Here is a 15,918-nt window from a genome sequence, read left to right on the forward strand (position 1 = left end):
ATCCTATCTGATCCCCCCATTGTAAGCAGCAGTCCTGCCCTGCTTTATGGCTGAGATCTTTTAAGAATGTATTTAGCTACTTGCATGATATAAGAAAGCTTAACAATGCAAAGGAAACAAAACAACATGTGTTTTAAATATCCAATTTTAAGAAAACCTAAATATATTTATTAAAAGAAATATTCTGCTTAATGGAGACACTCAGTTCTGCATCAAATTAAGGCACAATAATTAGATTGTAAGCTCCTGTGCTGTTGTATAGCCAGAGATAACGGCCACATACGTTGCTCCCAGGGGCATAGAAAGCAAGATGACCTGAAGGAGCCCTGAGAGATGGGCAGCTAAGCATCTCAGGGGCAACATGGTGCCAAGGGGGGCAGTGCCAGTGTGAGGGCAGAAGGGTTCAGTCAATGTGTAGCTGTACGTACCACCAGAATGAGAGTCCCCAGACACTCCGACAGCGCCTGTCTCAGCAGCTTGTTCCTCAGTCTCAGCAACTGGTTGCATTTGTTGATAAAATCCTTCTGGCGTCCCATTCTGAGTCCTGGGGGGAGAGAGGGGCAGATCAGCTCTCGGCAGCACCGTGCAAACTACTCACTCACTCACTGATTGTGCTTATATTGTGCCACTGACACCTCCCATATCTGCCCTGGGACACTCCCCACCCAGCACCCTATTCTGCTCCTCTGTACCAGCCGGAACGCCTGGACTTATTGCTAAGGATTCCCTATTCCTTACACCGTAAAGGGAAAGTATTCCCACCAATATATGTGGCAAAAAATGTAACTTGTTTCTAACTCCCCATTCTCTGTGGTACAGAGTAGGGAGTATTAGAGGATTAGTAGCTATAGAGGATGCTGCCCCTATGGCTGCTGGGGGTCACAAGTTCTATAGGGATCCAGTGACCCTAAAATATGTTTGCTGTGTGGGACCCTGTCCTTTCTAGTTACCCCATTAGTTGTAATTGTAGCATTTTTGGCTGCAAAGTGACACATTCCAGAGACTGTATTGGGCTGGTTATTAGGGGGTAGATTTGGCTTATTCCCCACTGCAAATTCCTTTACAAAGTCCAGAATTAGGTGCAGTTGAGCAGTCACTGATCCCTCTTAGTGATTGGCTGCAGAATGTTGTGCTGTCTGTAGGAAGGGCCATAGTGATTGGCTGCTGTTGCTGGAGCCACAGATGGTTTTTAGATAAAATGGGGCTTTATACATTGTGGGACAGGGCAGACATTCCACACCTTGTTGGTAGGAATATTGGGGACAATAGGAGCTCTATTAGCTGGAGGCAGTAGGGCAAGCGTGGGGGCAGCAGGGCAAGATGGAGGCAGTAGGACAAGATGGAGACAGTAGGGCAAGATGGAGACAGTAGGGCAAGATGGAGACAGTAGGGCAAGATGGAGACAGTAGGGCAAGATGGAGACAGTAGGGCAAGATGGGGACAGTAGGGCAAGATGGAGACAGTAGGACAAGATGGAGGACAGTAGGGCAAGATGGAGACAGTAGGACAAGATGGAGACAGTAGGGCAAGATGGAGACAGTAGGGCAAGGTGGAGGCAGTAGGACAAGATGGAGACAGTAGGGCAAGATGGAGACAGTAGGGCAAGATGGAGACAGTAGGGCAAGATGGAGACAGTAGGACAAGATGGAGACAGTAGGGCAAGATGGAGACAGTAGGGCAAGATGGAGGCAGTAGGGCAAGATGGAGACAGTAGGGCAAGATGGAGGCAGTAGGACAAGATGGAGACAGTAGGGCAAGATGGAGACAGTAGGGCAAGATGGAGGCAGTAGGACAAGATGGAGACAGTAGGGCAAGATGGAGACAGTAGGGCAAGATGGAGACAGTAGGGCAAGATGGAGGCAGTAGGACAAGATGGAGACAGTAGGGCAAGATGTAGGCAGTAGGACAAGATGGAGACAGTAGGGCAAGATGGAGACAGTAGGGCAAGATGGAGACAGTAGGGCAAGATGGAGACAGTAGGACAAGATGGAGACAGTAGGGCAAGATGGAGACAGTAGGGCAAGATGGAGGCAGTAGGGCAAGATGGAGACAGTAGGACAAGATGGAGACAGTAGGGCAAGATGGAGACAGTAGGGCAAGATGGAGGCAGTAGGACAAGATGGAGACAGTAGGGCAAGATGGAGACAGTAGGGCAAGATGGAGGCAGTAGGACAAGATGGAGACAGTAGGGCAAGATGGAGACAGTAGGGCAAGATGGAGGCAGTAGGGCAAGATGGAGACAGTAGGGCAAGATGGAGACAGTAGGGCAAGATGGAGGCAGTAGGACAAGATGGAGCCAGTAGGGCAAGATGGAGACAGTAGGGCAAGATGGAGACAGTAGGGCAAGCGTGAGGGCAGCAGGGCAAGATGGAGGCAGTAGGGCAAGATGGAGGCAGTAGGATAAGATGGAGACAGTAGGGCAGGATGGAGACAGTAGGGCAAGATGGAGACAGTAGGGCAAGATGGAGACAGTAGAGCAAGATGGAGGCAGTAGGACAAGATGGAGACAGTAGGGCAAGCGTGAGGGCAGCAGGGCAAGATGGAGGCAGTAGGGCAAGATGGAGGCAGTAGGATAAGATGGAGACAGTAGGGCAGGATGGAGACAGTAGGGCAGGATGGAGACAGTAGGGCAAGATGGAGACAGCAGGGTAAGATGGAGACTGTAGGGCAAGATGGAGACAGTAGGGCAAGATGGAGACAGCAGGGTAAGATGGAGACTGTAGGGCAAGATGGAGACAGTAGGGCAAGATGGACGTGGTAGGGCAAGATGAAGGCAGTAGGGCAAGATGAAGGCAGTAGGGCAAGATGGAGACAGCAGGGCAAGATGGAGACAGTAGGGCATAATGGAGACAGTAGGGCAAGATGTAAACAGCAGGGTAAGATGGAGACTGTAGGGCAAAATGGAGACAGTAGGGCAAGATGGACATGGTAGGGCAAGATGAAGGCAGTAGGGCAAGATGGAGACAGCAGGGCAAGATGGAGACAGTAGGGCATAATGGCGACAGTAGGGCAAGATGTAGACAGCAGGGTAAGATGGAGACTGTAGGGCAAGATGGAGACAGTAGGGCAAGATGGACGCGGTAGGGCAAGATGAAGGCAGTAGGGCAAGATGGAGACAGCAGGGCAAGATGGAGACAGCAGGGCAAGACAGGGGCAGTAAGGCAAGATGGAGGCAGTAGGACATGATGAAGACAGTAGGGCAAGATGGAGACAGTAGGGCAAGATGAAGGCAGTAGGACAAGATGGAGACAGTAGGGCGAGATGAAAGCAGGAGGGCAAGATGGAGGCAGTAGGGCAAGATGGAGGCAGTAGGGCAAGATGGAGACAGTAGGGCGAGATGAATGCAGTAGGGCGAGATGAATGCAGTAGGGCAAGATGGAGGCAGTAGGGCAAGATGGAGACAGCAGGGCAAGATGGAGGTATTAGGGCAAGATGAAGGCAGTAGGGCAAGATGGAGACAGTAGGGCAAGATGGAGGCATTAGGGCAAGATGGAGACAGTAGGGCAAGATGGAGGCATTAGGGCAAGATGAACAACTCCTCATTGGTGATGCCAGCCCCCCCCCTCTGGTGATATCTTTGCACAAACACTGACACAGGAAGAAGTCAAGGGCCACAGTTATAAAATGGGGGGCTATGTGGGGCAGGTTCACTGTGGCAAGTGGTTGGTAAGAGTCAGTGCAGATTGGAAAATGTAATGACATGAGCGACAGTCAGACATGCAGAGGGGCAGTTGCACTTATTTGCCTCCCTGTGTGAAAGTGTCACATAGACTTAATCCCTAAACTGACTTAATAGCCCCTAATTTGGGGACACATATTCTCAGGCCCCACCCATTCCATTGCGCTGTGTAATCTTTCCGCCAGCACCAGGTATTCAGATCTGCACAAACCTTACCCCCGGGGCCTTCCAGCTGTGCAGTCTGAGCCCATTCACTAAGTACCTGAAACTGCCACATAGGGAGGTCTGACTGCCTGCAGGGAGTGAATGTTTCTTTGGGGTTAGTGGGTGCATGGAATGGCCTGCCAGTAAGAGTGCTAGGGGCAATGTATTTTATGGATAGAGTACGGCTTCCTTATTTGCAGTGTCGTATCTGTATACTCAGTGTGTTATTTACTATTAATATAGGGACGTAGTAGTTGAGTTTGGAAAAAAAAATCAAGTTTGTTCTTTTTGGTTAAATATAACCTGTTATTCAGAGGAAAAGTGAAGGATCTACTGGGGAATAAAACATCAAAAAGCCCCTTTATATATTTATATATAGTGACCCCCCCTTAACTGCCCCCCCCCCCAGTGTAACCAATCCCAACTGGGCCAGCCTTTCCCCATAACTGAGCCCATTCCCTTTATCAGCTTAGTCGCTCTTCTCTGTACTTTCTCTATTTCATTACTGCCCCCCCTTATATATTTATATATAGTGACCCCCCCCTTAACTGCCCCCCCCAGTGTAACCAATCCCAACTGGGCCAGCCTTTCCCCATAACTGAGCCCATTCCCTTTATCAGCTTAGTCGCTCTTCCCTGTACTTTCTCTATTTCATTACTGCCCCCCCTTATATATTTATATATAGTGACCCCCCCTTAACTGCCCCCCCCAGTGTAACCAATCCCAACTGGGCCAGCCTTTCCCCATAACTGAGCCCATTCCCTTTATCAGCTTAGTCGCTCTTCTCTGTACTTTCTCTATTTCATTACTGCCCCCCCTTTATATATTTATATATAGTGACCCCCCCTTAACTGCCCCTTCCCCAGTGTAACCAATCCCAACTGGGCCAGCCTTTCCCATAACTGAGCCCATTCCCTTTATCAGCTTAGTCGCTCTTCCCTGTACTTTCTCTATTTCATTACTGCCCCCCCCTTATATATTTATATATAGTGACCCCCCCTTAACTGCCCCTTCCCCAGTGTAACCAATCCCAACTGGGCCAGCCTTTCCCCATAACTGAGCCCATTCCCTTTATCAGCTTAGTCGCTCTTCCCTGTACTTTCTCTATTTCATTACTGCCCCCCCTTATATATTTATATATAGTGACCCCCCCTTAACTGCCTCCCCCCCCCCAGTGTAACCAATCCCAACTGGGCCAGCCTTTCCCCATAACTGAGCCCATTCCCTTTATCAGCTTAGTCACTCTTCCCTGTACTTTCTCTATTTCATTACTGCCCCCCCTTATATATTTATATATAGTGACCCCCCCTTAACTGCCCCCCCCCCAGTGTAACCAATCCCAACTGGGCCAGCCTTTCCCCATAACTGAGCCCATTCCCTTTATCAGCTTAGTCACTCTTCCCTGTACTTTCTCTATTTCATTACTGCCCCCCCCTTATATATTTATATATAGTGACCCCCCCCCCTTAACTGCCCCCCCCCAGTGTAACCAATCCCAACTGGGCCAGCCTTTCCCCATAACTGAGCCCATTCCCTTTATCAGCTTAGTCGCTCTTCCCTGTACTTTCTCTATTTCATTACAGCCCCCCCTTATATATTTATATATAGTGACCCCCCCCCTTAACTGCCCCTTCCCCAGTGTAACCAATCCAACTGGGCCAGCCTTTCCCCATAACTGAGCCCATTCCCTTTATCAGCTTAGTCGCTCTTCCCTGTACTTTCTCTATTTCATTACAGCCCCCCCTTATATATTTATATATAGTGACCCCCCCCCTTAACTGCCCCCTCCCCAGTGTAACCAATCCCAACTGGGCCAGCCTTTCCCCATAACTGAGCCCATTCCCTTTATCAGCTTAGTCGCTCTTCCCTGTACTTTCTCTATTTCATTACTGCCCCCCCCTTATATATTTATATATAGTGACCCCCCCCCTTAACTGCCCTTCCCCAGTGTAACCAATCCCAACTGGGCCAGCCTTTCCCCATAACTGAGCCCATTCCCTTTATCAGCTTAGTCGCTCTTCCCTGTACTTTCTCTATTTCATTACTGCCCCCCCCTTATATATTTATATATAGTGACCCCCCCTTAACTGCCCCCCCCCCCCCAGTGTAACCAATCCCAACTGGGCCAGCCTTTCCCCATAACTGAGCCCATTCCCTTTATCAGCTTAGTCGCTCTTCCCTGTACTTTCTCTATTTCATTACTGCCCCCCCCCCTTATATATTTATATATAGTGATCCCCCCTTAACTGCCCCTTCTCAGCTAGAGAGTAACCATTCTATTTGCTTCTGCTCCCAGGAGGCCTTGCTGCGGCTCAAAGGGGCAGACGCTGCTCACTGTCTCCCCACATAAACCCCGGTGCTGTGTGTAACTACATTCTCTCTGCTGCTCATTTTAGAGACAAATATTACCCCTCCAGCTAATGAGCGGCAGTTATTGATCTACACAAATGATGTTTAAGGGGCACTAATTACTGTGCCCGGGTCAGTGAAGCAATTTACCATCATAAAAATCGGATTCACTTTCATGTTAACTTTCAATAACAATTACATTTCTAAATAAAACCACTGAACATGTTTAATAAATGAATACTGGGAAGTTGCTCAGAACTACCTTTCAAAAGGCAGCATTTTTGGAGGGTTTACTTCCCCTTTAAAGATTACAGATTGTTTCTAGATGTATATTTAGGATGAGTCTGTTCCTGCTCTTGCATGTGAGTGGGAGGAGTTTGTGCCCCCCCCCACCCCCCGTGCTAGCGGTACCCCGGTTTGCATTCAACCACATGTTATCTACTTCCTATTGGGTTACACAGAATTTGTAACCTTTAATTCTGCTCCTGGCAGTCAGAAATTTATGGAAATGGCTGGAGGGCAACAGAATGAGGGATCGATAGTTATGCCCCTGACAATCCAAGCGCCCCCAGGTTCTGACCCTTTTATAGTTACACCCTGGGTTTCAGTATTGGTTGCCAGGGTTGAAATGGGGTGTGCAAGGCTGGCAGGGTTGCTACCCCAGGGGCCCCAACAACCACCCCCCCAGCAGCCGATCAGCAGAACAATGGGAAGGGAGCAAGATAGCAGCTCCCAGTAGGTATCAGAATAGCACTCAATAGTAAGAAATCCAAGTCCGGCTTGGGACTCCTCCAGTTACAAGGGAGTAGGAGAAACAATAGGTTAGCTGAAAGCAGTTCTAATGTGTAGCGCTGGCTGAAAGCTCAGACTCAGGCACAAGGCACTGAGATGGCGCCTACACACCAATATTACAGCTACAAATACATTTGTTGGTACAAGAATAAAATGTTAAATGGCAGAGGGAATTATTTGCTGAGTAACAGTGTCATTTAGAAATATAAAGTACCCCAAAAATGTAATGACCATATCCCTTTAAGTTTCAGTGCGACAGTACCGCTGATGTTTGATTGGTGTGCGGGGGTACGGCAGCTCCATCTCTAGTTACACCATCATTTCAGACTTCCCATTGCCAGTCTGGGCTTATGTTATATAGTATAATACAGGGACATACCCACAGATGTCTGTATAAATACTATTAAGGGCTGAAACAGATCATTTAGGCCCCAGTACCAGCCACTAAATAAGTTAATTCAGCATTTAGTTTTTTCTGGAAATCACCTAGTGTGGCATTGGGCGGGATAAAGGTTAGCCGAGGATGCTGGGAGATGTAGTTCAGACAGAACTTGGAAAGAGTCTAACACCAATGGGGGTATTGTGTTGGTTGTACATGTAACGGACAAGGGACCCCAGAGGATTCCCCGGTGGGACACTGGCCCAGTGCGTCACTATGTGCTGCCTAATTAAGAATAAGGGGAGTAAATAGGGCAACTCCCATCTCCACCCCCGGCTGTTCTGAATAAACTGTTTCATGTGCTGTATATATATCCGTGCCTAGCTGCCACTCAGTAGGGAGACTTGTTCCCAACAGCAGGAGGGCCCCTGGAACACTGGCCAAGCCCCCTGGCAAATCCCACGGCTGAAACTGGGCCCCTGCTGTGGCTTTGTCCATGGAAACAGAGTATTTATATCAGGTCTGGGGGCCCCTAACTGAGCTGGAGGGCCACAGATAAAACCTTGCTAATATGTATACTGAAAATATGTTATTGTTACACAATATATACACAGTTAGAAATTGTATTTACATTTAACTCCCGAGAGGCCCCTATAATACTCAGGGGCCCAGGGCACGTGCAACTACAGCCAGCAGTCAGTGTTATGGCTGCAGAATGGGCACAGCTATACCTGGCCTATTGAATCCTGTGAAACTGTACATAATATTCCTGACTTTATCATTAAAGGGATATTATTCTCCTTAAACGCCCCTCTATTATTGCCTTTCTCCTGCATTTCTAGTTGGTGCTGATGTTTTCTCTTTCTGCCCCTACTAGTGGTTCAGGCTTATGTATGTCGGCCTTTATTTCAGCCTCACTTACTATACCCCATACTAGATATAAATTATATATATATATATCCGTCCTTTTAGTGTCTGCACTCCAAAGCTTGTAACTTTACGGGGTGCACAGCCAAAACTTAAGTATTCAGCAATAAATATTCCATGGCCGACACCGGGTGTGCCAGCCACGGAATATTTATTGCTATATATATAGCAAAATGATCTGCACTCCAGACTTCACCATAAACCGCTATAGAATAGTGCCCGGGGGCAGCTTGGGATATATCACATATACAATGAAAAGTAAGCGCACTCCAGGGCCTTGACTTAAAAACTCAGTCTATTTTACAATATTGCCATCTGATCAACGTTTCGGCTCTGGCCCAGAGCCTTTCTCAAGATACAAATGGCCGCAATAAAACATCCCAATAAATACAAAATTACTAAAAAGGTGTGTCCCGACCACTCCCCCACTCACCTCCCCAATTTCAAGGGGAAGTAAGAATCTATCCAAAAAGTCATCCAAAAAATCCAAACAAGGCTAATAAATCACATGATGTAATGGCCTTATCTTATATTCAAAAAACAGCTAAACTGGCATATATATATATATGTGTCTAATGTATGTCTAGTATGGGGTATAGTAGGTGAGGCAGAAATAAAGGACATAGAATGATATGTTGTGAAGCTGCTGTAGTGTGTGATATACTGATTTGTCCAACTTATAATTTAAATTCATATATTTACATGAAAGATTGCCAGATAAAGGGAGGGTCCTACACCCTAGAAACCCCCAAAGTTAGGGTGCCACCTGTCTTTTGTACCCCTTTATTCTGTAAAGCGCTGCATAAACTGATGGCGCTATATAAATAATAATAATAATGTCACCGGTTCACCCCTGACATGACAGTTCTGCCCCTCGTGGCAGTGTCCCACCCCATCTCTCTGGGTTTTGCCACCAACAAAGGAGGCAGCCCTACCCAAAGTCCAGACTTTTCATTCCTTTAGGCAATAATACAATATTATACAATTATTATCAGATACTCTAAGTTGCCTGCCCTATGATCTTACTTGCCCCTGATGCCACAGGGTTCCGAGGCCTCGGATGTTCCTTCCCTCCCTTCTTCTTCCCTGCCCCTAGGAGCCCAAGTTGGGACCATTTATACTGTTCCTCCGCAGATCATATTCCACTGAAACCCACCCACTTATAGGTGTAATATCCTTAGGACCTTAGCAGGGGGAGCTGAGCATATTCCTCCAAAGACTCCTTGAAAGCAGGCGGCGCAGTAAAGCCAGACTGTCACGTAGTAAAGTCTAACAATAGCCACGAGGCAGCCTGATATACCCCCTTATCTATTTCTGTTCCATGCCAATTCCAGGGAAAGGTAAACATATTGATCTACAGACACTCCATCCTTGTAAATAAACAAATTACATCTAAAGTAATATTATACATATCAAACACAATGCTAACACTGGATAGACATATACAAGTTCATATATTGATTTATGAAAGGGATTATTGCAAACTGACTTCAAAGGGCAACAAAATCATCCATCAAATGCCCCCCTGTCACTGCACATTCACTCAGTGTTATATATAAACCTTTAACCTGAGCCCTTAGTAGCCATAAAGGTTACGCTGCTACCCAAGGGTATTACTTATATATAAGGCTAAATAGAGCTCCATGATTCCTAACAAGTGCAAAGCTTTCTTTCTTGGATTTTGTGGGATCTCTTCTTCCCATAAAAATGAACAAATAACAAGACCTCTTTACACTTGAGGAACTGACCTTAAGAGCGACAGTTAGTTATTATAGGTATTGGTATTTATAGTTATATATGTGAGTGTATATGCACGACTGTATATCTTTGTGTATATATAAATATGGGGTTATTTAGAAGGGTTGAACTCAAACGACTTTTGTCTTTTTAAAACTTGTTAAGTGCTTAGAAGCAATTGTAATGCATATTGGAAGAGTAATGTGTTTAGGATCTGTGCCACTGTGACAGAATGCTCTGTTATACAGATAGCTAGAATCTCAGCCATAAAGCAGGGCAGGACTGCTGCTTACAATGGGGGGATCAGATAGGATCTGTGCCACTGTGACAGAATGCTCTGTTATACAGATAGCTAGAATCTCAGCCATAAAGCAGGGCAGGACTGCTGCTTACAATGGGGGGATCAGATAGGATCTGTGCCACTGTGACAGAATGCTCTGTTATACAGATAGCTAGAATCTCAGCCATAAAGCAGGGCAGGACTGCTGCTTACAATGGGGGGATCAGATAGGATCTGTGCCACTGTGACAGAATGCTCTGTTATACAGATAGCTAGAATCTCAGCCATAAAGCAGGGCCGGACTGCTGCTTACAATGGGGGGATCAGATAGGATGAAATATATATTGTATTTTGCAGTACAATATCAATAATAATTGCTACACAATATAATAATGTGCCGTGAACATTTATGTATTTCCCCCCTGGGGGCCCCTCTGATCCCGGAGGGGTGGGGCCAGACTCCTCTCTACCCTTATCAGATGTTGCAGGACGCACAGTCACTCCCAGAGCCCCAATGTGCTAATGTCGTAACACAGTGCCCTTCCCCAGGCAGAAGATATTCAAAACTTCAAACTTAGGCGCAAAGAACATGGAAACTGGGCTTTTGCACGTGAGAGTGGGCAGCAGCACGTATAAGGGCCAAGCCCCTCCCTCCCAAGCCCCTCCCCTGCAATGAGATAAGCTCCTCCCTGACTGATAGGAAACATCAGCTTTGCTGTGTAGGGGCCGCTGGATTTATAGGGACGTTATTCTGACCCCTTATGGTGGGTTCCTAACTTTCTTTTATTATTTAGACCCAAATTAAAGGGGAAGTTCATGAAAGCTGCAGAATAAAAAATGTTATATAAGGTGAAAACTTGTTATAAAAGACCAATATAATAATAAAGTCAGTCGTGGGCACAGGAGCCTTTCCCAGAATGCCTTGTGTTCGACACATCTGTGTCTCGTGCAGATAAGCAGCTGTTCCCTGCGAGCTTTATCTGCTCACTGATAGGGCAAGGGTGTCACTTGTGCAGTCGCGCCATATACAGCCTCACTGTGGGGCATTCGCCCAGGGCGGTACAAACAACATTGCATTTATAATCCTGTACAGAGAGATACCATAAAACTATGGCACATAGGGATTCCCCTGTACTAAGCACAATTCAGTAGGAACAGCCCCCTAAGTTTGCTCATAGCCTGTACAGAGAGATACCATAAAACTATGGCACATAGGGATTCCCCTGTACTAAGCACAATTCAGCAGGAACAGCCCCCTAAGTTTGCTCATAGCCTGTACAGAGATATACCATAAAACTATGGCACATAGGGATTCCCCTGTACTAAGCACAATTCAGCAGGAACAGCCCCCTAAGTTTGCCCATAGCCTGTACAGAGAGATACCATAAAACTATGGCACATAGGGATTCCCCTGTACTAAGCACAATTCAGCAGGAACAGCCCCCTAAGTTTGCTCATAGCCTGTACAGAGAGATACCATAAAACTATGGCAGCATAGGGATTCCCCTGTACTAAGCACAATTCAGCAGGAACAGCCCCCTAAGTTTGCTCATAGCCTGTACAGAGAGATACCATAAAACTATGGCACATAGGGATTCCCCTGTACTAAGCACAATTCAGCAGGAACAGCCCCCTAAGTTTGCCCATAGCCTGTACAGAGAGATACCATAAAACTATGGCACATAGGGATTCCCCTGTACTAAGCACAATTCAGCAGGAACAGCCCCTAAGTTTGCTCATAGCCTGTACAGAGAGATACCATAAAACTATGGCAGCATAGGGATTCCCCTGTACTAAGCACAATTCAGCAGGAACAGCCTACTATACTTGCTATGGGGAATAGAAACTGTCTGTACGACCAACTGGTTCCTAATGGCTGCTACACCCCTGGCACAGAGGGGAATTAGGGTGGGGCAATGTAACAGAGAAGATATTGATTATGGATGGGAAGTTTCTAACTGGGGTAACCATTGGGGGCGCTGTATGGCACACTTCTCTTTCATTACTGTTTGGTTTGCCACAGGCCTCACAGCATGTTATATTGTATCTTTGCGTTTAGTTTATATTTCACTGGCCGAGTTGGCAACCTTAACAAGGCCCAAGCCCAAGCTGTGCTGCCCTAGGGGGACCAGTAGTGAAGTCGGGGAGCAGGAATCCTGGGAACGAGAAAAGTAAGAGCAGGTTAGTTCAGGTTATAGCACTTTTTAGGAAAGATTTAGATATATATATTTATCCACAGGTATGGGACCTGTTAGACAAAATGCTTAGGACCTGGGGGTTTTCGGATAAGAGGTCTTTCCGCAATTTGAATCTTCATATCTTATGTCTACTATAAAATCATATCAACAATAAATAACCCCAATAGGACAGTTCTGCCCCCAATAAGGGGTAATTATATCTAAAGGTGGCCATACACGTGACGATCTGACGATGTTTCGTACGACCATCGGTCGCAGGTAAGGAGGTAGAAACAATAGGATTTCTACCTCCTTCTGCCGATTCAGCTCTGAAGGGAGAATTTTGGTCGGGCGCCATCAAAATTTTCAAACTCGTCCGATCGGCGAGTCATCCGATATCAGCAGCTTCCTGCCGACATGCCATACATGCACCGATTATCGTACGAAACGAGGTTTCGTACGATAATATCGGTGCGTGTATGGCCACCTTTAGTTGGGATCAAGTACAGGTACTGTTTTATTATTACAGAGAAAAGGGAATCATTTAACCATGAAATAAACCCAATAGGGCTGTTCTGCCCCCAATAAGGGGTAATTATATCTTAGTTGGGATCAAGTACAGGTACTGTTTTATTATTACAGAGAAAAGGGAATCATTTAACCATGAAATAAACCCAATAGGGCTGTTCTGCCCCCAATAAGGGGTAATTATATCTTAGTTGGGATCAAGTACAGGTACTGTTTTATTATTACAGAGAAAAGGGAATCATTTAACCATGAAATAAACCCAATAGGGCTGTTCTGCCCCAATAAGGGGTAATTATATCTTAGTTGGGATCAAGTACAGGTACTGTTTTATTATTACAGAGAAAAGGGAATCATTTAACCATTAAATAAACCCAATAGGGGCTGTTCTGCCCCCAATAAGGGGTAATTATATCTTAGTTGGGATCAAGTACAGGTACTGTTTTATTATTACAGAGAAAAGGGAATCATTTAACCATTAAATAAACCCAATAGGGCTGTTCTGCCCCCAATAAGGGGTAATTATATCTTAGTTGGGATCAAGTACAGGTACTGTTTTATTATTACAGAGAAAAGGGAATCATTTAACCATTAAATAAACCCAATAGGGCTGTTCTGCCCCAATAAGGGGAAATTATATCTTAGTTGGGATCAAGTACAGGTACTGTTTTATTATTACAGAGAAAAGGGAATCATTTAACCATTAAATAAACCCAATAGGGCTGTTCTGCCCCAATAAGGGGTAATTATATCTTAGTTGGGATCAAGTACAGGTACTGTTTTATTATTACAGAGAAAAGGGAATCATTTAACCATGAAATAAACCCAATAGGGCTGTTCTGCCCCAATAAGGGGAAATTATATCTTAGTTGGGATCAAGTACAGGTACTGTTTCATTATTACAGAAAAAAGGAAATCATTTAACCATTAAATAAATCCAGCCCATAATAAAAAGTTGTGCATAGGAACCTGCCATTCCCATAGAGTAGAATAGACCCTGAGAACATAGAAGCTCCCTGGCCGTGGGAATATAAGTGTATGTGACAGACTTCACACCATTGGCTTGAACTGTACATTGCCTTTCTTCAGTGCCATACAGTTATTATTATTATTATCCATCATTTCTATCGCTCTGGGGCTTTATTATTCATTCACTGGCCATAAAGTGTGTTTTTCTTCCCGTGCAAATTCTGTGAATCTGGCTTTATACCATATCTCACTATTAAATTGTGTGACGTTTATCTGGAAATCTGAGGGTTTTAATTGCTTGAATTTCCTGCCAAATACTGCACCCAAGCCCATAGGATTTCATATTCTCTGCACTTGGAACAATAACTGGAGAAACCTACCCCAAATCCTGTATTTGCTTCAGAACTTTACAAGAAAATGTATTTTAATGCTAATAATACACCTTATATACTAAACTCAGACCTGACTTTGGGCCTGTCATACTGAACCACATACAGTACAAATTGGTTAGTTAGGACTCTATATAGGGCTGGCACCTGTCTGGTTCTGACCCAGACAGCCTGGTTTTCAGTAGGGCTGTCCAAGTCAAAACTGCCTGCCCGGTTTACCAATTTGAAAAACTGGACAGGACTCTCCAAGATTGATGCAGCAATTGGCCAATCACCAATCGCCACATCATAATCCTATACCCGTGGCGTCAGTGGCCTGCTCCCGCCCAGTGACCCCCCGCCCCACCTTCCTGCCCAAAGTTTCCAGCAATCCTAACAGTGGTGTAACTAGAGTTTGTGGGGCCCCCCTGCAGAGGAACTTTCAGTGGCCCCCGCCATTTATAGTTGCATGTGATGTCACTTCCTGGTGCACGTGGCAGTGACCTGGAAGCAGTGGCAGCAGTGCGATGGCAGGCGCTTTTATGTCCCCTCAGATCCCGGTGGCAGTGGGGCCCTTCAGGAGCCAGGGCCGCCCTGCATTATGGGGTCTGGGGGGGCTTTATTTATGCCACTGAACCCTAAATCTATAGCAGGCATGGACTGCCAGTCTGTGGGTCCTGTATTTCTGGATAATAGATCCATTACTTATTTAAATACTTTTTCCCAGCTGTAGCTGCTCCAATGGAAAGCCCAATGAGCCCACCCTGATGAATGGAATTGTTTCCCGGATAAAACCCAATGTTCTAGACTAGAGAGAGAAAGCACACATAGGGCCTGACATAGTTGCCCCATATTAGTTTCCTGGCATCCAAGGGAAGCCCCCATATGACTCTGTAGCCAATGAGATGGAAAAGAATGCTGAATGCACACAACTGGGTCTTAACACATTTGTTCTGCTTTGAGACTTCCCATATAACACAGAGCCATAAGGCTGAATAATGACCCAGGGCGCCCACTTTCCCGGTCCCTCCTTCATTCGGGGGTGTTTGTCACTCGTGCTGGTCAGGGGCTGTTCATTCGGGGTTAGTGAGGGTCAGTACAGGAATGTGTTGGTGCCAGATTAAGGATACCATGGCTGCCAGTGGGCTAAGCACAAGCTAATCAGTCCCTGAGGGGTATGTGGCCTCATTAACTTGCACTGAGGGGCTGCCTCGTGTGTCATGTGAGGGGGCAAGTCAGGGGGTAAGTATGTGTAAATGCATTGCAGCTGGGAGCTTTCTGTGCCTTTATTGCCCCGTTGCTTACCCTTGGCAGTGCCTGTACCATACCCAGTCCCCTTGGGAGTAATAAAGATCACACACAGCAACTTGCCCAGGCCAGGTAGTCCAGCAGTATGGGCTTGGGCACCAGTACTATATGGCTCGCATACCTCCCAACATTTGAAAACTGAAAAGACGGAGAAAAAGATTTGGCGCACGCAGCGCGGCAATTTTTTTTCCCACGCCCACTTTTGTGGCCACGCCCCAATTAAC

The 15,918-nt window shown here is 46.1% G+C and overlaps 1 protein-coding gene across 2 annotated transcripts in view; it reads right to left on the minus strand.

Annotated features, from left to right (window-relative positions):
- Positions 1 to 9,394, minus strand: part of aqp3 (aquaporin 3 (Gill blood group)) — a 35,567-nt gene extending 26,173 nt beyond the window's left edge. Inside the window, exons 1-2 of one of the 2 annotated variants that reach the window (XM_012962938.2) lie at positions 9,357 to 9,394; positions 429 to 544 (exon numbers count right to left, since the gene is read on the minus strand). In XM_012962938.2, the coding sequence (XP_012818392.1) occupies positions 429 to 536 (108 nt within the window). In that variant the 5' untranslated portion in view covers positions 537 to 544; positions 9,357 to 9,394. 2 annotated transcript variants of the gene reach the window in all.
- Between the last annotated feature and the right edge of the window lie 6,524 nt (positions 9,395 to 15,918).

The sequence above is a fragment of the Xenopus tropicalis genome, chromosome 1, assembly GCF_000004195.4.
Source record: "Xenopus tropicalis strain Nigerian chromosome 1, UCB_Xtro_10.0, whole genome shotgun sequence".
Lineage (NCBI taxonomy): Eukaryota > Metazoa > Chordata > Amphibia > Anura > Pipidae > Xenopus > Xenopus tropicalis.